The following is a 21786-nucleotide window of genomic DNA, read 5'->3' on the forward strand; positions in this document are numbered from 1 at the left end:
TGGTGCCCAGAGAGGATTGGACAAGCTCCACGCCCCAGCCACAGGGGCGGCTCCAGGCTCCAGGGTGCGACAGTGCCAGGCGATTCCTTTCTCTGCCTCTCACCTTACAGAGATGTTTATCCACAGAAAGCTGGCCTGGGGAGAGAGACCAGGGACACTGATATGTGGCAAAGACCTGGTCCCAATCCCCAACAGGCCTGGCACCCCTAGTACCCACCCCACCCCCCGGCTTCTGTGATCTGCAGAAAAAAACCTCCCTTTTGTAGAAGCCGGTCTGGGCTGGGCTCCCGTCCCTAACAGCCAAGAACCTCAACTAAAACAGACGGCCTGTGGAGACAGCTTTCCTTCGACTGTCGACCGTCGCTGGATCCACACCTGACACTCTCCTGTACTCACTCTCCCACGTCGCAGTTCTTTCTTGCTTTAACTCCCAAATGCTAAAAAATACCCCCACTGCTGGCGATCTGTGCTGGATGCCCATAAAGTTCAGTAGTGCTTGCCAGGACCACACCTGAGTTCAGCCTCCCACTGTTTTAATTCTCTCGGGGCCTCTCGCTGGCAGGCTAATGGGACTGTTGTGTAACTGCTCCACAAGACAGGGGAAGACTTAATCACTGCTCGGCTTCTTTCACAGAACTGCCATGATGGCACCGACTCAATGGTTCTGCCTAGTGACCTTCTGTTGGGGGCTCCGTCCGTTATTTTTAAATACAGCCAATACAGGGACTGTCACCAAAAAACCAGTCTGGGTTTATGGAGTACACTATTCCTGTCTACTTCTGTTTTCAAAAGAAATGAACATGAAAAGATAGTCTCAGTTCATGTGTTATCCAAGCTGCCTATGAAAATCAAGTTCGAATAATCAAGTTTCTTAATATTTCATGTTCTTACCAAGAATTAGAAAAAAAAAGGCCGGCGCCGTGGCTTAACAGGCTAATCCTCCGCCTTGCGGCACCGGCACACCAGGTTCTAGTCCCAGTCGGGGCACCGATCCTGTCCCGGTTGCCCTTCTTCCAGGCCAGCTCTCTGCTGTGGCCAGGGAGTGCAGTGGAGGATGGCCCAAGTTCTTGGGCCCTGCACCCCATGGGAGACCAGGATAAGCACCTGGCTCCTGCCATCGGAACAGCGTGGTGCGCCGGCCGCAGCACGCCTACCGCGGTGGCCATTGGAGGGTGAACCAATGGCAAAAAGGAAGACCTTTCTCTCTATCTCCCTCTACTGTCCACTCTGCCTGTCCAAAAAAAAAAAAAAATTAGAAAAAAAAAAAAGAAGAAGAAGCTGGCCCTGGAGAGCAGTTAGGACGCTGACTGTGGGAGGGCCTTGAAGCACTGCACAGGCAGGATGGCCTCTCCGCCCAGGCTGGATGGCTGCAGCTCTGTGCCAGGGAGCCAGCTCCCCACCTCCGCCCCAGGATGGGCTCATGGTCTCTCTGCCCAGGCTGGATGGCTGCAGCTCTGTGCCAGGGAGCCAGCTCCCCACCTCCGCCCCAGGATGGGCTCATGGTCTCTCTGCCCAGGCTGGATGGCTGCAGCTCTGTGCCAGGGAGCCAGGTCCCTACCTCAACCTCCCTTCACGGGGTTTCCCAGAGCCCCGGGACTAAGTCCAGAGCTCATCTTGTGCTACAAGATGACTCACGGCTTCACAGAGGAAGTACAGTGAAGGCTATAAAAGGACTATGGGACACCAAAGCTGCTCTCACCCCCAGGCAGCAGAGTCTGCTTTCTGGTCAACTTGTTACGGCCCGTTTACAAGAAAGACAGCGTGTCCGATGCTTCCTCTGCCAGTCCCATGCCTGTCTTGGTCTCCGAAACACAGGTCAGATCAAATGCTTCCATGCCAGGTGCACGGCTCAATTCCTCGCCCTTGGTTTCTTTATGGCGCAGACTGCGCAGATCATTCGCTGGAAGAACTCCAAACTCATCTTTTTAGTTCGGGAATTCCTATTCCTGCTTCTCCGTCACCATTGTCATCGCCTCCCAGTTGTAGCAGTAACTGTACCCATGGCCTACCCTAGGCCACCCTACCCTGAAAAGCAAAAGCAGTGTCTAGATTTCTACACAATGATCCCCTGAGCTCTCTCAAGGTCCTGGGAGTTAAACCACTTCTTCCATAGCAGTGCTTCCTGTGGCTATGGGACATTTCTCCAAGTATTTGAGACTTTTTTTTTATCTTTACCAAAGAGATAGTAATTCCCCTTCCCCACTGGGGAAGTATCTCAAAACCCCCAGCAGATGCCAGAAATCACAGATCAGACCAAACCCGACATATACATACTATTTTTTCCTATGCTTATATACCTATGGTAAAGTTTACTTTATGCCTAGCCCAGTAACAGATTAGTAACAACAGCCAACAATAAAATGGATTAATCGTAATAGAAAAGTAATAAAAGTTATGGATTGTTGATTTCTGGAATTTTCCTCCTAATATTTTTGGGCCACAGTTGACCATGAGTAACTGAAGCTGTGGCCATAAGGGAGGGACTACTATATATTTTGAAATATGCAGCAAACTGATTTGGAAAGGTAGCTGACATCACAGAGGATGGCAGCAGACTACCGATGACAATTGTAAAATAAGGTATTCAGAGACAGAATCAAGCAAAATTTCCAGCGCTATCATTTGGAAATTCATAAAATAAACTTGTGAAGTCTCAAAAACCATCATTTCTTATAACAAATCCTCACAAGTCCCTAAAACTGAGTGGAAAGTGAAGGAGACAGAGAAATCACCTGGAACTCAGAAGAGCAGGAGGCTACCGCCCACTCGGGGCCGAAGAGTCCAAGGGAGGAGGCGGGGGAAGTGCAGCAAATCAGGCTCGTCTGCCCGACAGAAGCCAATCAGCGTGGCAGACACAAACTGGGGCAGGGACAGACAGACAGACGCTCCCTGGCTTCTCCCCTGCTCTGGCACTCTGATGTTCCAAACCAGCTGGAGGCCAGGTGACCCCCAGAGCATGGGAGACACGACCTGAGGGGCAGCACTTCTGCCAGAGAAAGGAATCTGGGGGTGGACGTGGTAGGAAACGGGGCACTGGCAGGCCTGGGCACGCTACCAGGCTCCCAGGTCTCAGAGGGCAGTCAGGCCCGTGACTGGGAAGGAAGACTTGCCGCTCACAAGGAGGGGCTGGCACAGCATCAGCGCCCTGGCAAGTCGGACAGGGCCAGGGCTGGGGCTGGGGCGTGGCCAGCCTCTGGTGTGCACATAGCCACGGGGCCAAGGCCCACTCTGGCAGGGCCCTGGCGTCTCCAGGTGAGCAAGCAGGATGGCCAGCAGACTGGGACACAGGGATGCAGGAGAGAGCACAGTTCCACATGTGTCCTGGGGGACACACCTTGGGAAACGCCAGGTGCTCCCGACTGAGGGCGTGGTCATGGCGAACTACTGTATTATCCCTGTTGTATCACTTTTTTCTTTTTAGAAGACCTTAGGACTGAGAAAATCATTAGGCGAAGGGACAGCTGTTCTTCCGATACAGGAAGCACAGCAAAGTCAGATTCAGAAGGTTTGGAGACAGAGGGAAGGAAGCAGAGGCCTTGGTCCAGTGTCCTCCTGCCGGAGACACGCAGCACCACTGTTACCACGACAGGACCGGCCATGGTCCCAGGAGAGAGCAGCCTGCCTTTCGTCATCAAACAAGGCAGCTTCCAACTGAGGGCGCCCATGGCAGCCACCCCTCAGGAACCTGCTTCCAGGGAGTGTTGTGGCTTCTCTGGAGTAGATCCGACACCTCTTATTGCCAGGAAATGGACAACACGATGCTTAACTTTGTTTAGCAAGTGTCCCAGCCCACCATTATCATAGATGGGAGGCTAAAGTCAAGAAACGTTTCAAACTGAAAGAAAAAAAAAAATGACGGTGCCCTGGGTCTGAAGCGACAGGTGGAGGGATGGGCCAGGCAGATCAATCAGCCAGTTTCTCAGGAAGGTGCTGGACCAGCAATTCACTCGCCTTTCCAAATTACATCTGAGAGGCTAAGTCCTGGAAATCCACTCTCTACTTACAGATGCGACAGACACTTGAAAACGTGAAAACCAAACGCCACGCTATGCACGCTCCGGGCACTCCATAAACACTTGTGGACTGACTGGCAAACCGAGAGGTGAGGAGATGTGCAGCAGTGTTCACTGGCTCAGAGCCTCCCTGGCTCCCTGGGATCAGCGGGTAATTACGTTATCATTACGCAGCTGCCAGGCACACAGCCTCAATTCTCCTCCTCCGCTGTGAACAGCAAAAAGGCCCAAGTAGGGAACTGTACTTGGACCACACCTCGTGGCTTCCTGCCCAGCTCTGAGAGGGGGACTTGGCACCTTGATGCTTTTCCCCATCACCCGGCTTCTGGACCAGAAGGTGCTGGGGACACCAGCCGAGGTGGGAGGCGGGCAATTTCATTTCCCAGTCATCTGTGCATGCGACGTATGAAAACACAACAAAATCACCATATGGAGCTAGGCTTTCAATATGTCATCAGGCTTTCTATGAGGTTAGGAGGAAACTGACTGAAGAGCAGCCTTTTCTCATTACTCAAAGAGAATTTCTCTCTGGCTTCAAATGGCCCCCAAACGGGTCCCTTATTCCTGCTACTATGAATTGGGCAACACTTGAAAATCACATTAGGGTTTCTGGAGGGTCTTCCATTGATCATGTCACACACACCCTGCAAGCAGCCCATGAGACATCACTGTCTTGACCAAAGCTGCTGTTCCCAAATGGTCATCACCCAAACCACCTGATGCTCCACATTCCATCTACATGCGGGTCCAGAGTCTGGCTAGCCACTTGTGATCTCAGCTTTCTTTTCATCGCATTGTAATCTGGTTTGGAGAACCACATCCAAATTCAGCTCTGTGGAGTACCCCCTCCCATCCAAACCTGGAAAAGCCCTTGCATCAGAATCACATAGAGTGTGGTAGCACAGTGGGTTAACCCAATGCCACGATGCCGGCATCCTGTGTGAGCTCCAGTTTGAATCCCGGCTACTCTGCTTCCAATCCAGCTCCCTACTAACATGCCTGGGGAAGCAGCACAAGAGGGACCAAGCACCTGGGCCCCTGCCACCCACATGGGAGACCAAGATCGAGTTCCAGGCTCCTGGCTTTGGCCTGGACCAGCCCTGGCTGTTCGGGGAGAACATATGGAAGACTTTTCTCTCTGTCTCCCCCTTTCTCTGTAACTCTGCCTTTCAAATTAAACAAAATGTTAAAAAAAAAAAAAATCACCTGGAATGCTTATTTAAAATGCAGATTCCTGAGCCCCATCTAAGGTCAATCGACTGCTGAGGGGATTCATTATGTGCCCTAACGTCTAAGAACCAGTGCCATACAGAGAAAGACACACAGAGTGTAAGTGGTTGGACGTCAAACCTGATGGCAACAGCTTCATGTTCCAGGCAGTGTTTCTCAGCTCCTGGCTCAAATGGAGAGGGCTGCTAGTTCTCCCTGATGGCTTTTAATTTTTACTTTCACATCAGCAATAACCTTTAAAAAGACTACTCAGGATAAGAACATTCGGGGTCATCCGGACTGCCTCGGGTGACAGTCAAAGGGACTATTCGGAACATCCTGGCACGCGGCAGCAGTACAGCTCCTTGGCCTCTCTTGAGGTTGGATGTGGCCATGTCAACGCAAGTAATGTGAGTCCAGGTGGAAGACTGAAAGTCAGAGGGGATTCACCATCCCCCACCAAGCCACCATGGTGAGGAGCAGAGAGCTGCCATCAGTGAGGCTCCGACTGCCTTGAAGAGAGATGGCCATCTTGTTGGATTTGCAGCAAATGCAAGAAACAGACTTTTGTTGTTCTATGCCACTGACATTTGAGAACTGTTTATTCCTGCAGAACATGGCTTGTCCCAACCAAACCACCTTATCTCTAAGAACCACCATACTTGAATTGGGTGTCTTTGTGTTTATGATGATCTAAACGTCAGGCGATCACCTAGAGTGACACAGCTTAACTTTTAATCCAACATTTTCCAAACTCAAGTGCAAGGGTTTTATCACTGAGATTTATAAGTTTCCAAGTTTGAGAAACATTGTTCTGGGCTATGCATGTGTAATAAACACTTAGTCCACACTTAAACAAAGGAGATGCATGCTTTTATAAACACCCATTAAATCAATCAACTCACAAACAGCTGAGGCTTACCAGATTGTAAACTCCTGGGGAACAATGATTCTGAATGGTTATAGAGGTATGAAACTGATTCCAGTGTGACGGTTAAACACGTGACATGCTACAAACATAAAAGAAGTCAGAAAGACCTTCCCTACCCCTAGAAAGCTCATGTGATATATAACAGGGGTGGAAAAAATAACACATGGAAGACTTGTGGACTTACGTGACTAAGTATGCGGTCCTAACCCTAAGTACTAAATTGCTTCTTGACAGAGGTGGGCTGGAGAATTGAGGAATGGGTTTATGGTGGAAGGATTTAAACAGACCTTGAAGAATGACAAGAATGACAAGGACTAACTTGTACTTTCAGAGGGGAGAGATGCACTCCCAGAAGATCCACGGATAAAAACCACAGAGGTGAGAACAAAGTTACTGTACTCCCAAAACCAACCTGCACCTAGTCTAGGAGTGCGGATTCAGGGAGCGTGGGGAAACAGATGAGACAAAACCATCAGCAGAAAGAAAATGGAAATCCTGAATTACTTTGGCCTTTGCAAAAAATATTTATGGTTGGCATGCAGGTGAAACTTGGAGGGACGCAGTCAGGGAGTCACACGGCGACTTCCTAGGCACTGGCACAGATAAAGAAAGACTGTGTTGTTGCTGCCAGGGTAAAATGCCAAGGCCTAAAACCGGGGCTCAGGTAACACAGATTCTCAAGTGAGAGACTCACTGCCTCTTGAAGCATGACCACACACCCAAGTGCTGCACACTGGGGCTAAACCACCCTGAGTCAGAGTCCAGCGCTCCTTCACCCCCAGACAGAGGGGCAGGGTACAGTGAGGACGGGTCTACCACTTAACAAGGGCGTGGGGTGGGGCAGCTCTAATGACCTACTTGCACTCTTGTCTCATTTCACCCCTTTGCACAACTTATTTGTCGCTATGGGGCAAACCAACGTAAAAACAACCTTGAACTTTCCAAGTCATTCTTGCCTGTTCTCAAACCCAAACTACGATCCATGGTCTGACAAGTCTTAGAAACTGCAACGACAGCCTTTTTACCAAGACGGTGCCAAAGGCGAAGGAGGAAGCTCCTGACCCTCCTAAGGCGAAGCCAAAGCAAAGGCTCTGAAGGCCAAGAAGGCAGTGCTGAAAGGCATCCACAACCACCAAAAAATCACACAAGAACCACACGTCACTCACATTCCTGCAACCCAAAGACAGCCCACCTCCAGCGGCAGCCCCAATACCCGCGGAAGACAGCCCCAGTGGAAATGAGTTTGATCACTGTGCCGTCGTCACGTTCCCCCTGTCCACAGAGTCTGCCATGGAGAAGACAGAAGACAACGCACTCACGTCCATTGTAACGTCAAGGCCAACAAGCACCAGAATGCGCTGTGAAGAAGCCCTGTAACACTGATGTGGCCCAAGTCAACACCTGATCAGGCCTGAGGGAGAAGGCATACGTTTGACTGGCTCCTGATTAGGATGCTTTCTTTGGATGTCGCCAACAAAACTGGGATCATCTAAGCTGAGACTAGCTGGCTAATTCTAAACATGTTTTTTCACCGTTAAAAAAAAAATGGAAAGACAAACCACAGACTGAGAGAAGATATTTGTTCTGTATTCAAACAATAAAAATCAATAATCCAGGCTATATTTTAAAAAAACCAAGACTACAGAGCAACATGAAGAAGACAATGCAAGAGGAACTTGGCAAATAATGTGTGAGTGAGCCAATCAGAGAAGGGGAAGCTTAAATGGACAATAAATAGATGAAATTCAGCCTTACTGAGATAGTAATCAAGAAAATGAATTAAAAACACAAGTAGATGCCATTTCTTACACAGCAAATCAGCTTTTCAATATTACCATTAAAATACCTCAAAGAAGACACTTATGAAGGGAGGTTGATTTCGGTGAGTGGTTTTGGAGCATCGCAGAGGAAGATCAAGAGGCCTCACTGATCTGTCATCTGATGAGGGTGCTTCATAGAGGGGCATGAGCAGAAAAGGGACCACAGGGGAGCCAGGAAGCAGAGACAGGGGACACAATCACCATCCACATCTGTGTGGTCTCTCCTTACAAAGCCACCATGATCAGATCACAGGTGCTCCACTCCAGCAACCTAATCCAATTCAATCACTTTCTAAGGCTCCATCTTCAGACACCATGATCAGATAAAGTTCTATCCTAATCCATTGACATAAGACTCCAAGGTTCAAGTCTTTAACATTTTGAGGGACACTCAAACTACTACCCAAACCATAAGAAAGGTCTAACGTTGCCAAGCGTTGGCAAGGACGGAGGACAGTGAGAAGCATCATCCATTCATTACTTGTGGGTGTATGAACCAGCATCAACATTTTGGACAGCAACTTGGCAGGATGTAACACTCGCTGTGTACACTCTAGGACCCAATGCTGCACTTCCCCACAGGCTAATATGTCAGGCACTAGGATGTTCACTGGAGCAAACATTTGGAAATAACTTTAAAGTATATCAATATGAAAATGGATAATACAATCGTAATTCAGGGTGAGCACTTGGTCCATAGTTAAGATGTCAGTTAGGACACATGCATCCCATGTCAGAATGCCTGGGTTCATGTCCCAGCTCCACTCCTGATCCCAGCTTCCTGTCAATGCACATTCTGGAAGGCAACAGGTGATGGCTCAGGTAGCTGGGTCCTTAACACTCGCACAGGAGACCTGGGTGAAGTTCTTGGCTCTCAGTTTTGGCCCAACCCAACCTCAGTTGTGGGCATTTGGGGGCAGACCAGCAGATGGGTGCTTTCTGTGTCTATCTGTCTGTTTCTTGACCTTTCAAATACATGCATTAATTAAACTATTGTTGTAATTATACGGCATTTATCATGGATGAACCAGCTCTAGAGACAGCTAGGATAAAGCTTGAAATAAAATACTAAGAATATATGCAGGATATTAATAAGATATCTTTTATATAAAATTTGAAGCACATAAAACTCCATGTAAGTGTGTATCCTTAAACAGCATATAGAGAAAAAGCATGAAAACATGAAAGCAAAGGGTAGATGGACATTAACCTCAGGATAATGCCTGATAAATTTAAAGACTGGAATTTGATTGTAGAAAGGTACAACTGAGCCTGTAACATTTTTATTTTTAAGATATATTTTTTAAGATATATATATTTTTTGAAAGGTGGAGCTAGAAAGAGAGAGACAAAGAGCCCCAATGGTCAGGGTTGGGCCAGGCTGAAGCAAGGAGCCAGGAACTTCTTCCACATGTCCCACATGGGTGCAGGGGCCCAAGAACTTGGGCCATCCTCTGCTGCTTTCCCAGGCGCATTAGCAGGGAGCTGGATTGGAAGTGGAACAGCTGGGACTCGAACCTGCGCCCATATGGGATGCTAGTGCTGCAAGCCATGGCTTCAAACCGATGCACCACAACGCTGGCCCCTTATCTTAAAGTGCTGAGGTTAATATAATTAAATGGTAATATCTATTAAATCAAGATTACAGGTGTATCTGTGTACATCTGTGTTAACAGGGACCATAATTTTTTAAATACTATATTCTTTTTAAAAAATGTTTATTCATTTTTAAGGCAGAGCAACAGAGAGAGCAAAAGACAGAAAGAGAAAAGATCGATTTTCCATCTGCTGGTTCACTCCCAAATGTCTAACAACCAAGGTGCGGCCCAGAACTCCGTCCTGGTCTCCTACAAGGGTGGCAGGGATCCGAGTACTTGAGCCATCGCCTGTGGCCTCCTAGGCTGCATTGGAGGCTGAGTAGTCAGGACGTGAACCAGCACTCTGACAACGTGGGATGCAGGCATCCCAAGTGGTGGCTTAACCTGCTGCACCACAGTGCCATCCCAAATTACCATATTTAAACTACGGAGGAAGTGGGTAGAGAAATTAAGAGAAGGCAGTGACTGAACCGCGACCTGTGTCAGACCCTGCCTATCCCAGATTATACATTCCTTCCTCCTTGACGTGAGGATCTGTACACCCACCCTGGGCCTAGTTCCACCGGATCTCAGGGACCGACTGAGACTTCCATTTCTCTTTTCCACAGCATTTAGAAATGGTCAGCCAGGGCGCCGGCACTGTGGCATGGCAAGCTAGGCCACCACCTGGGACATGGCATCCCCTATGTGTGCCACTTCGTATCTGGGCTGTTCCACTCCAATCCAGGCACCTGGGAAAGCAGCAAAGGATGGCCCGAGTGCTTGGGCCATCACATGAGAGACCCTGATGACACTCCTAGCTCTTGGCTTCAACTTAGCCCAGTCTTGGCCATTGCCACCCTGTGGGGAGGAACCAGCAGATGAAGGATATCTCCCTCTCCCCTCCCCACCATTAACTCTGTCTTTCAAATAAATAAAATTAATCTTTACAAAAAAAGAAAAGAAAATGAACAAAAAATATCATTTCAGGGAAACCAAAAAGCACCCCAAAAAGAGGGCATGCCATCTTAACCAGAGCAGATAAACTAAGGATTGAAAAGACGATTCCACACGCCTACACGCACAGTCACCGCGTGCAAACTGCCTGCACTAACTGTCCAAAATAAGTTGACATAAGTTGAAAAAAAAAAAAAAGACAAGTCTAGTTGAAGTTACGGTTACATAAGGCATTGTACTGGAGGCACGGAGCCAATGCATCCTGTCCTGCCTCTTTCTAATAAACACTGGAATTAGGAAACAGTGGTTTCCAACCTCGGGCACAATTCAAGTCACAGGATAGGCCAGAGGGACTGCAGGCAATTATACGTGGTCAAGCTGCTTCTCCGAGGGCAGCTCTGGGCGGCACGCTCCGGGCACAGGAGAACAGGACTCATTGATTAAACAGCGGTGAGTCACTCTCCTGGCGCTGCACAGTCATCAGATCAGTACAAACGACAATTACGACTATCACATAGGGGGGTCACTATGTGCCAGACACTGGCACTATCTCACTTAACTCCTACAACTACCCTGAGAAGGAAGGATTACTGCGATCCCTATTTTAAAGCTGAGAGAAAGCGAGATTCAGAAACTTCAATGACTTGTGCAGGGTCACTGGGCCAGTTAAGTTGTAGAACTGGGTTCAATCCATAGATGTGCCAATTCCGGAGCCTAGCCTGAACTTGGCCTTCAGTTCTGGTAGGAGGACTCCCCTTTGTCTTTTGGGCCTGAGCTGCCTGCCAGGATGCCAGTTCCTCTGGGCCTGGGACTCTGCCTTGAACTTCCTGTGTAACATCTCATCCCATTCAAAGCCATCAGAATTCCACCGAAACCTGTTCACTCAACCTATCTACCACCAGGCTCCTGGGCACCCTACCATAAACACACAGGTTTGCTGTAAAGGCTTAGCCTTCAGCAATTTGCCGGCACTCACTAATTATCCAAAATAAGCAGGCCTAATTAAATCACCAGGACAAATCTAGTTGAAGACTTTTAGTCAGACAAAGAAATGTACTTCAGGGGGCCAGCGCTGTGGCGTAGCAGTTAAAGCCGCCGCCTGCAGGGCCCGCATCCCACGTGGGTGCCAGTTCTAGTCCTGGCTGCTCCACTTCTGATCCAGCTCTCTGCTATGGCCTGAGAAAACAGAAGATGGCCCCAGTCCTTAGGCCCCTGCACCCGCGTGGGAGACCTGGAAGAAGCTCCTGGCTCCTGGCTTTGGATCGGCACAGCTCCAGCCACTGCAGACATTTGGAGAGTGAACCAGTGGATAAAGATCTCTCTGTCTCTGCCTCTAACTCTGCCTTTCAAATAAATTAGTAAATCTTAAAAAAAAAAAAAAGAAAAGAAATGTACTTCGGGCACACAGCCAATTCATTCCGCCCTGCCCCTTCCTAATAAACATAGCAGGAAAAATTAACAACAACGTCTGGGGGAAAATAGCACCTGACATAAACCAGGGAGACAAAGGCTTCGAGCATCTTGTTACAGCAGAATGCAAATCGCAGACTCTGTGGGTTAAAGTTATTAACTCTTTAAGCGACAAAGAGACATTACATCCTGATCTCCTCTTTAGGGCTACTCTTTGCTGATAATGGCAGCTCAATGTAAAATTTCAAACCAACTGTGACAAGAGATCTGCTCACATTTATAAATGCAAAGCCCTTATAAAACACTGAGAGAAGCAGATTATCCTAACAGCGGCAGCCAGTGTGGGCATGTGCCACAGCAGCTCAGTCCCCAGAAGGGACGCCCGCACCACATATGGGAGAGCCTGGCTGGAGTCCCGGAAGGGAGGTGCTAGGATCCTTCCCACCCTCTCTCACAGGTTGCTACAGACTAAAGAGCAGGTGCTGAGGTAAAGGGAGACCAACCTCCACCAGCCAAGGAGGGGGCCTTTGTCCTCTCTCCTGGTCCATTTCAATGTAGCCTTCAAGACCCACATCTGACTCCCTCTCAGTGAAGTCTTTCCTAATTCCCCTAAGCTGATATTCCCCAAACACTTTTCCTTTTTTTTCATTATAAAATAAATACATGCTCATTCTAGAATATGGAAAACATCACAGAGAAAGGAGAATCCCTGGTGGCCCTACCTGCCACTCACAGCACTTGCTCCCTGTCTGTCCAACTGGCTTCCCTGCCCGTGCAACAATTCTCCGTGGCTGAGCTCCTCCTGTGGAGGTCGCAGTGCCCCCTACATTCTTACCTACCTTTCCCTACCTCCTCTCTACCCCCTCCCCCCTCCCCATCTCCATCCATCTCCCACCCAACACCCAACATACAACTGCCACCCAGTGAACCTAGGGGCTTTATCAGAATGTCTTCTGATACATAAAGCGGACCCTGAGCTTGTCTTGTTTCTCTTCAAAGCTGTCCCGATCTTAACCAGCGCTGGTTCTCTTCGTTCTCTGCTACACTCTCGTCCCGAGCGGGGCAGACCAGGGCTCCTCCAGCCGGCATCCCGCCTTACCTGCATCCCTCTCATCTTCTGGAACCTCGCAATGGTGTCGCTGAGGGTGTAGACGCGGACGTGGCCCATGTGCAGCTTGCCAGAAGGGTAAGGGAACATGGAGAGCACGTAAAACTTGGGCTTTGATTTCTAGGAAGGAAGGACAAAGAGCAGTGATCAAGCATTTTCTTGGAACGCTTCACGCATTAATAGTTGGCACTTTATTCAAGGTGATAATTTAACACCTTAAAGGTTTCCTTTAAAAAAAAAGTTTCATATCATGTACATTGCCAAAAAATGTAAAAAAAAAAAAAAAAAATTCAAAGCCCTGTTTTAAGCTAAAGCATGTCTAAAAATTATGCTGAACAATCTTATTTAAGCACTTATCACTCATATATATATATATATATATATTTTTGACAGGCAGAGTGGACAGTGAGAGAGAGAGACAGAGAGAAAGGTCTTCCTTTGCCGCTGGTTCACCCTCCAATGGCCACCGCGGCTGGCGCGCTGCGGCCGGCACACCGCGCCGATCGATGGCAGGAGCCAGGTGCTTCTCCTGGTCTCCCATGGGGTGCAGAGCCCAACCACTTGGGCCATCCTCCACTGCACTCCCTGGCCATAGCAGAGAGCTGGCCTGGAAGAGGGGCAACTGGGACAGGATCGGCGCCCCGACCGGGACTAGAACCCGGTGTGCCGGCGCCGCTGGGCGGAGGATAAGCCTATTGAGCCGCAGCGCCGGCTTATCACTCATATATATTTTTAACATTTTTTTTTCTCTTTTAAAAGTTGGTGTTTTTTTTTTTTGCCGGCGCTGTGGCACAGTAGGTTAAAGCCTCAGCCTGCAGCGCAAGCATCCATAAGGGTACCGGTTCTAATCCTGGCTGCTCCTCTTCCAATCCAGCTCTCTGCTATGGCCTGGGAAAGCAGTGGAAGATGGTCCAAGTCCTTGGGCCCCTGCACCTGCATGGAAACCCTGGCTCCTGGCTTTGGATCAGCTCAGCTCTGACCATTCCGGTCATTTGGGAGTGAACCAGCGGAATGGAACACCTCTCTCTCTCTGGCTCTCCCTCTCTGTAACTCTTTCAAATAAATAAAATAATTCTTTTAAAGAAATGTTCTTTTTTTGTACAGCATCTTACCTGGGTCTTAAAGAATTAGCTGTTTTTCCAAGTGGGGATCTAGCACCTTGAACTGTATAAATCAGGAAAACAGGAGTTGAATCACATAGACATGGTATCTATAAAAGCGGGGCCCAAATTCCCTGTAGCGGGATTCAGACTTGGATACAGCAGCAGGAGCAGCACCCTAAGGTGCTGGCTGGGGTCCTGAGTTTCCCCACTGCATTATGAGCTTATCTTTCTTTCAAGAGCAAAAAGTGGACCAAGGGGGCAAACAAGGAGACTGTGACCGACGAGGAGAAAGCCTGCTGCTTTCCTGGGTGAGAAATGGGCTCCGTCCCCCTCTGGCTTCCCATCACGAGAACCACAGGAAAATGCTCTGTGGCTCCGGAAGGAGCGTGGGCCGCACGTCCTTACTGGGTGGCTGACTTCTCCATCTCAGTTCTTCCACTGGTAAAACGGTGGCTGCTGTCACCGTTTGTGCCCAGGAGGGGACAAGCAGCTATGGGCCACTGAACTGCTGCATATGGGGGACCTGTGGTTCCAGGGAGAGGGCCGTGACCTAATCATCTGTCTCCATCTTCCCAACACCCAGCAGGCGATTAGTAACTGCTGGGTACGTGGTTACTGGCCTCTGTGGGAGCACAGTGTCACCAAAGGGCACTTTCCCCAGCACAGTTTACAAATACCGTCCAGGCAACGGGAGGCCGCTCCTCCCACCCCTAGCCGTGAAGTCCTCCCGCGTGGTTTGGGAGTCAGAGGGCCCTCTGCCGACAGGAGGAGCCATCCGGTCACGGAGGGTCAGAGCCCCCGCTCTCAGCACTGTTTGTCTTACTCATTTCTGTTTCATCTTTCTGTCCCGCTCCCTTTCAAGAGCTTTGCTAGGCTTCTTTAAAGATTTGCTTCCCCCAAAGTAATGAAAACAAATGCAAAACTATCTCCCCTAACCCTTCCCGTGCACATGCACAGAATGTGTTCTTCCCGAATTTTCACTAGGCGTCTGCGTGACTGACACTGGACACAGCCAGCTGTAATCAGGGGGCCCAAAGGCACCGGCAAGCGGACACTCACTGTCAAGTTTCAGCAGAGGTGACAGCTTTAACAAAGTCACTCACAAGTGGCCACAAAATAAATAAATAAAACCTGAAGCGAGAGTCTTCTCTGTCCAGCTCTTTCCCTAGAAATTACCCAGGAAGAGTAAGGAAAGCTGCCTGAAGACAGAGAAGGCAAGAGGAGCACCAACAAGGGATCCAGGTGACAGGAGGTCTCCCAAAAAGGTCATGGAAAACGGAATTAAAAGCTAAGTTTATGGGGCTGGCACTGTAGCATAAGAGGTTAATCTGCTGCCTGCGAGGCCAGCATCCCACACAGGTTTAAGTCCCAACTGCTCCACTTCTGATCCAGCTCCCACCCCGGCTAATGCGCCTGGCAAAGTGCTTGGGCCCCTGCCACCCACATGGGAGATCGAGGTAGAGTTCCAGACCTCTGGCAGGCCCCAACCATTGCAGTCATTGGGGAGTGAGCCAGCAGACAGAAGAACTACCTCTCTCTCTCTCTCTCTGCCTCTGCCTCTCTGAAATTCTCCCTTCCAAATAAATATATAAATCTTTAAAAAACAAAAACAAAAAAACCAGAGTTCATGGAAAACTCATGTTAGGGAAAAATGGTGCAGGATGGAAGGTGGCACTGCTCATGCACTTCAGGTGGAAACTGCAGATCCACAACCCAGGAGCACGAGGGAGGCCCTGAGATTCACGGGTAGCTGGGGACTCAGGGACCAGACAGATATTTGACGTCCTTAAGAAGGCCAACAGCAGCTAATCCCCTCCACGTGTAGACGTGTTCCTCCAAGCAGTTCAGTAACGCATTCCTCAACTTTGTGCAGAAATGAATCTAAGAGACCTCTCCTCTCTGTTACAACCTAACTCCTCCTTGCAGCGGACAAGGCCTGCTCTTTGGGAATGTTTAGGGCTATGGGAACAAAGCTTGTCAGAGTTATTTGGGAGCCAGAAAAACAGTAAAATCCTGAGAGCAAAATTTCTTCTGGTTTTTCACTTTAAAGTTTGTACTTAAAACTATTTTTCTTTGACTGTAATCACCTTGTTTTTATTATACTAATGTATTTGTTATGTCGTGTTTACTATTTAACAAGCTCGCCCCTGGCATTTTCCACATACATCACGTTCACTAGTGTCTCCTTCTCATGCATTTGTTCAATGAAGACAAAATGAAGAGCAAAATCAAAGGACGCATCACAGACGAGCTGAGGCAAACGCCAAGCCCGAGTGTATAAGAGATAAACAGCACAGTACTGCTGGCAAAAGTCTTCCATATTCATGAACTGCGCTGTTTATGGCAGAGAGGGTTTTCAGCCTACTCGGTCCCTGCCTTCTGCTTTTCTGCGTGAATTAAGTCATTTTCTTCTGTGACGATGAAATGAGTTTGATCATCTGGGGGTGGAGAGGAGAGAAGAAATTCTAAGAGTTTATGCTATAATTGAGCAAGAATTTGATTGAAAGGGAAATTTTCATAATTACATAAAAGTGGAAGAAGTCAGGCCTTTAAAAGAAATTAAGATTGCAAGCGACAGGAGAAGCTGACTTTTATAAGTGGGTCCTATTATTTTTGTCAGTTTCTGCCTTTAGAAGACAAACGACTTCTGTCTCTTTACCGCTCACGCCCAGAAGCTGTGGCTGGGCCAGCCCACGGCAGAACAAAAGGCACACCTCCACGGCGGCAGCCAGAGGTTTGCCACCCGCCTTGAGGCACAGGAGCTTGTGCCTCTCTGTTCATCAAAAACCGGGCAATTCCACTCCTTGGAATTTACCCAAAGGAAATTAATTTGGCAAATAAAAAAGCCATCTGCACATTAATGTTTATTGCAGCTCAATTCACAATAGCTAAGACCTGGAACCAACCCAAATGCCCATCAACAGTAGACTGGATAAAGAAATTATGGGACATGTACTCCATAGAATACTATACAGCAGTAAGAAACAACGAAACCCAGTCATTTGCAACAAGATGGAGCAATCTGGAAAACATCATGCTGAGTGAATTAAGCCAGTCCCAAAGAGAAAAATATCATTTGTTTTCCCTGATCGGTGACAACTGAGCGCCAAAGGGGAAACCTGTTAAGTGAAATGGACACTATAAGCAACAATGAACTGATCAGCTCCTGTCCTGACTTTAGATGTACAATGTAATACTTTATCCTTTTTAGTATTTGTTGTTGTTGTTGTTGTTCTAGTACTATTGGTTGAACTCAGTAATTAACACACAATTATTCTTAGGTGTTTAAATTTTAACTGAAAAGTGATCCCTGTTAAATCTAAGAGTGGAAAAAGAGAGGGAGGAGACGAACAATTTGGAACATGCTCAATCGGACTGGCCGCAAATGGTGGAGTTAGAAATGTGCCAGGGGATTCCAACACAATCCCATCAAGATGGCATGTACCAATGCCATCGCACTAGTCCAAGTGATCAATTTCAGCTCACAATTGATAGTTCTGATAGGTCTAAGAGTCAAAGAGATCACACAAACAAGACAAGTATCTGCTAATACTAACTGATAGAATCAAAAAGGGAGAGAAAGATCCAACATGGGAAGTGGGATACACAGCAGACTCATAGGATGGCAGATGTCCTAAACAACACTCTGGCCTCAGAATCAGCCCTCAAGGCATTCAGATCTGGCTGAAGAGCCCATGAGAGTATAGCAGGCATGGAAAGCCAAGATATCATGGAAAAAAAAAAAAGACCTAAATGAATGATCTCTGTGAGTGAGATCCCAGTGGAAAGAACGGGGCCATCAAAGAGGAGGTACCCTTCTCCGAAGGGAGGAGAGAACTTCCACTTTGACTATGACCCTATCGGAATAAGACCAAAGTCAGCGAACTCTAAAGGCTTCCATAGCCCTGGCAACTCATGACTAGAGCCTAGGGAGATTACTGACGCCATGAACAGGAGTGTCAAATTGTTAAATCAGCAACAGGAGTCACTGTGTACTTACACCCCATGTGGGATCTGTCCCTAATGTGTCGTCTAAAGCCAAGTGATGCTATGACTGGTACTGAAACAGTATTTTTATACTTTGCGTTTCTGTGTGGGCACAAACTGATGAGGTCTTTACTAATTATATACTGAATTGGTCTTCTGTATATAAAGAGAATTGGAAATGAAAAAAAAAAAACAACCTGGTGTTAAAATGGAAATGGCATAGAAAATTAATTAATTTGAAAAAAAAAATTATGTAGGATCTCTGTCTTTAATGTGCTGTACATTGCTATTTAATGCTATAATTAGTAATCCAATGGTAGTTTTTTCACTTTGTGTTGCTATATGGGCAAAATGTTGAAATCTTTACCTAATATATACTAAACTGATCTTCTGTATACAAAGAGAATTGAAAATGAATCTTTACATGAATGGAAGGGGAAAGGGAGCGGGAAGGGGGAGGATTGCGGGCGGGAGGGAAGTTATGGGAGGGGGGAAGCCATTGTAACCCATGGGCTATACTTTGGAAATTTATATTCATTAAATAAAAGTAAAAAAAAAAAAAAAAAAAAAAAACCGGGCAAAAGAAGGCCTGGGGAAAAGCAGGAGCCCAGGAATGCATCACATCTGGGGCAGTCCTGACTCCATCCCCTCCGTATCCTACCAGCTGTGAACCCAGGCAAGCCAGCAAACCTCCCGCTGAGCCTCAATTTCCTTTGCCCTAAATGAGGATAAGGACAGGACCCTCAAGGTGGCTTCAGGATTCAATGAGATAATCAATGCAAAGACGGTGCCTGGCACATGGCCAAGCATTCAGTTCTTTCTCTGTTTTCAGAACAGTGTGATTTTTATTTGTAATGTACAAGCTTTGGGATCTAAGGGCCAGAACCTCCTCCCAGACTCAATCTTATAAATGTCTGATCAGCTGGGGAAGCCAAGAGGGAAACTCCTCCTTGTCTCTCTGGGTTTCTGGGGAGACTCCAGTCCACAGTGGTCATCTGACCCAGAGGATTCTGTTCTGTGGACACTCCTCAGTCACTCTCTTCAGTGTCCACCTGCGCACAGGAATCCACGGGCACTGAACCCCTCCCCACAGTCACCCCCCAAGCTGGCCGGGGCCACGGTGGCCTTGTTAGGAGGCCAGTCGACAGCGGGTGGATCCTCAGGTACACTGAGAACTGAGGGTCTCATTCCTGGATGTCAGGAGTGAGCAATGGCCTTCTGGTGTTGGGATATCATTTCACCGGAAGCTATCCAGAGAAAGTTTGCGCCCAGCCATCTTGGGATCCTTCACCAAGACCCCAGAGACACAAAATGTACAGCAGCAAGGAACACAGGTTCCTTCTCGAATGATGGTTATGGTAAGGACGGCAAGACAGCCAACTTCTAAACGCTCGTGTGGATGGATGGATTTCAAACGCCTCTCATTCCAGAGTGACAGCTGTTACAAATGCTTCAAACCAGCAGTCAGTCCTGCTCCCAGTTTCTGATACAAACACACCACATGTTTTTATCCTCTTATTTACTTCACACTTCAGTGAGTAAAATGTGTTGAGCCACATTTTCTCATTGGACTTTGCAAACAAGTCTGTGAGATGAACAATGCAAGCGCCCTGAGTATTAATGAAATCACTGGCTGAGAGCACACTGATTCCCTAGGGCACAGCCGCTGTGGCAGCTCAGGCTCTGGCTCCTCCCTGAGTGTCCTCTCACCTTTCTTCTATTCCCCAACTCGAACCCTGAAAGAGTGCCCACCGGGGATCCCACATTTCCAAAACCATAGAAATTTAGTTTATTTTGATCCATTTAACATTAAAAAAAAAAAACTATATGCATAAGAAGAATGAGATGCCACAAAATCAATAATCAACAATTTCAAAATGTTTGGAAATCACTAAATTACAATCTAATCCAAAAGAGAGAGACTAATTGTATTCCCCTCACTCAGAATTAAACTGTTGCCCAGAGCTTGTTTCTGAAATACACTGAGTTACATCAGTCGGGTCAGGTTTACACAATGGCTGTTCCCTTCCTAATGAGGTTAAAGTCAAGCTTTCATTATAAATTTGTGCATTATACTCAAACCTTCCTTTTTATCATTTCATTTTACTCGTTATACACTGTTTCTCTTTCAATACTAGATTTTCTAACTAACACCAAAAGCCATCTTTCCAGATTAACACAAATAGCTTCCCTTTCTCCTGCCCCTTTTTCATGATAACCAGTCTTGTAGAAAGACTAAGTGTGGGGGCTGGCACTGTGGCGTAGCGGGTAAAGCCATTGCCTGCAGCACCGGCCGCTCATATGGGTGTCAGTTCGAGTCCCAGCTGCTCCTCTTCTGACCCAGCTCTCTGCTAACATGCCTGGGAAAGCAGCAGAGGATGGTCCAAGTCCTTGGGTCCCTGCACCGACATGGGAGACCCGGAAGAAGTTCCAGGCTCCTGGTTTCAGATCGCCCACTCCAGCCACTGCAGCTATTTGGGGAGTGAACCAGCTAATGGAAGATCCCCATGCCCCCGGCCTGTCTCTGCCTCTGCCTCTCTGTAACTCTGCCTTCCAAATAAATAAATAAACCTAAAAAAAAAAAAAAAAAAAAAAAAAAAAGAGTAAGTGTGATGACAGAATCAGAAGATGAGGAAAGGCGATTCCAGCGAAGTCTGGGCACTTACACCCACTCCACAGCTTGCCCTGGGTCTAATGTCATTAGTTAAACAGGCAGTCTGTGTATTATTTGGCTGAAACTATTACAAAGGAATGGTCACAACTGAAGAGAAAAACTCCCTTTACAGTGCTCTGCTCTCATCAAACCCAAACACCTCATGGGAAAAATACTACCTACAATTTGTCATTTCGACCAATTTCAAGATTGAGCCACAGCAGGCTGGACTCCCAGAGAAGGAGCAGCCAGGTCCAGCCAAGTACTTCTCACAGTTAATTCAGGCAAAGCGCTAAGTCGGTGCATCTGACGAGACGCACAGAGCTGCTACGGCAAGGCTGGACTCCGACCCCAGGTCACACCAGGACAGGGGCAGCTTTGCCCTAAACCAGGGTGCCGAGGCGGCAGAACAGGTGGCCGGGTTCACGCCAGGGAAGGGGCTGATCGTTCTCGGAACAAGCAGCCAGCTGAGAGCCCAGCACCTGGCACTCCCCCTGCCAGGTCCCTGTGAGCCATCCCATCACATAATGCAGCTGACACCTGCTAGTATGCCCATCTTGATGAGTTTCCTGTAGGCTGGTGCTGTCTGCCATGCACTTTGTGTGTACAGTATTACCACACAGCCACGTCTACCACACTGCAAACTCCTCCGGGCACTGTCTTCCCAACATCTCGGCTACCCCTCAGTCCCCTGGGAACCAGATGGGTGCTACTATCACCCTCCACCTTAGGTAAGCAAACTAAAGCACAGAAAGAGTCAATAATTCGGCCCAAGGCCACAGACTTATTAATGACTTACAGTCATGTGTGGCTTCAGTGACAAGGGCGTTTTAGGCAAATCTGCTGAGAAATCACAAGGTGTACTCACACAGCCTCGACAGTGCAGCCTACGACACATCTGGCCTGCCAGCGTTGCCTACTGCTCCTGGGCTGCCGACCTGTCCAGGATGTTGCTATACTGACCACAGCAGCAGCTGTAACACGGTGGCATCCACTCGTGTACCTAAGCATCGCTAAA

General features: G+C 47.9%; 1 protein-coding gene across 3 annotated transcripts in view; it reads right to left on the reverse strand.

The window, feature by feature from the left end:
• LARS2 (leucyl-tRNA synthetase 2, mitochondrial) overlaps window positions 1-21786 on the reverse strand; it is a 175462-nt gene that overhangs the window by 144112 nt on the left and 9564 nt on the right. For all 3 annotated transcript variants that reach the window (XM_062200680.1, XM_062200678.1, XM_062200679.1), the window contains exon 3: window positions 13017-13145. In XM_062200680.1, the coding sequence (XP_062056664.1) occupies window positions 13017-13145 (129 nt within the window). The remainder of the gene's footprint in view (window positions 1-13016; window positions 13146-21786) is intronic.

The sequence above is a fragment of the Lepus europaeus genome, chromosome 9 (assembly GCF_033115175.1).
Source record: "Lepus europaeus isolate LE1 chromosome 9, mLepTim1.pri, whole genome shotgun sequence".
NCBI classification, from domain to species: Eukaryota; Metazoa; Chordata; class Mammalia; order Lagomorpha; family Leporidae; genus Lepus; species Lepus europaeus.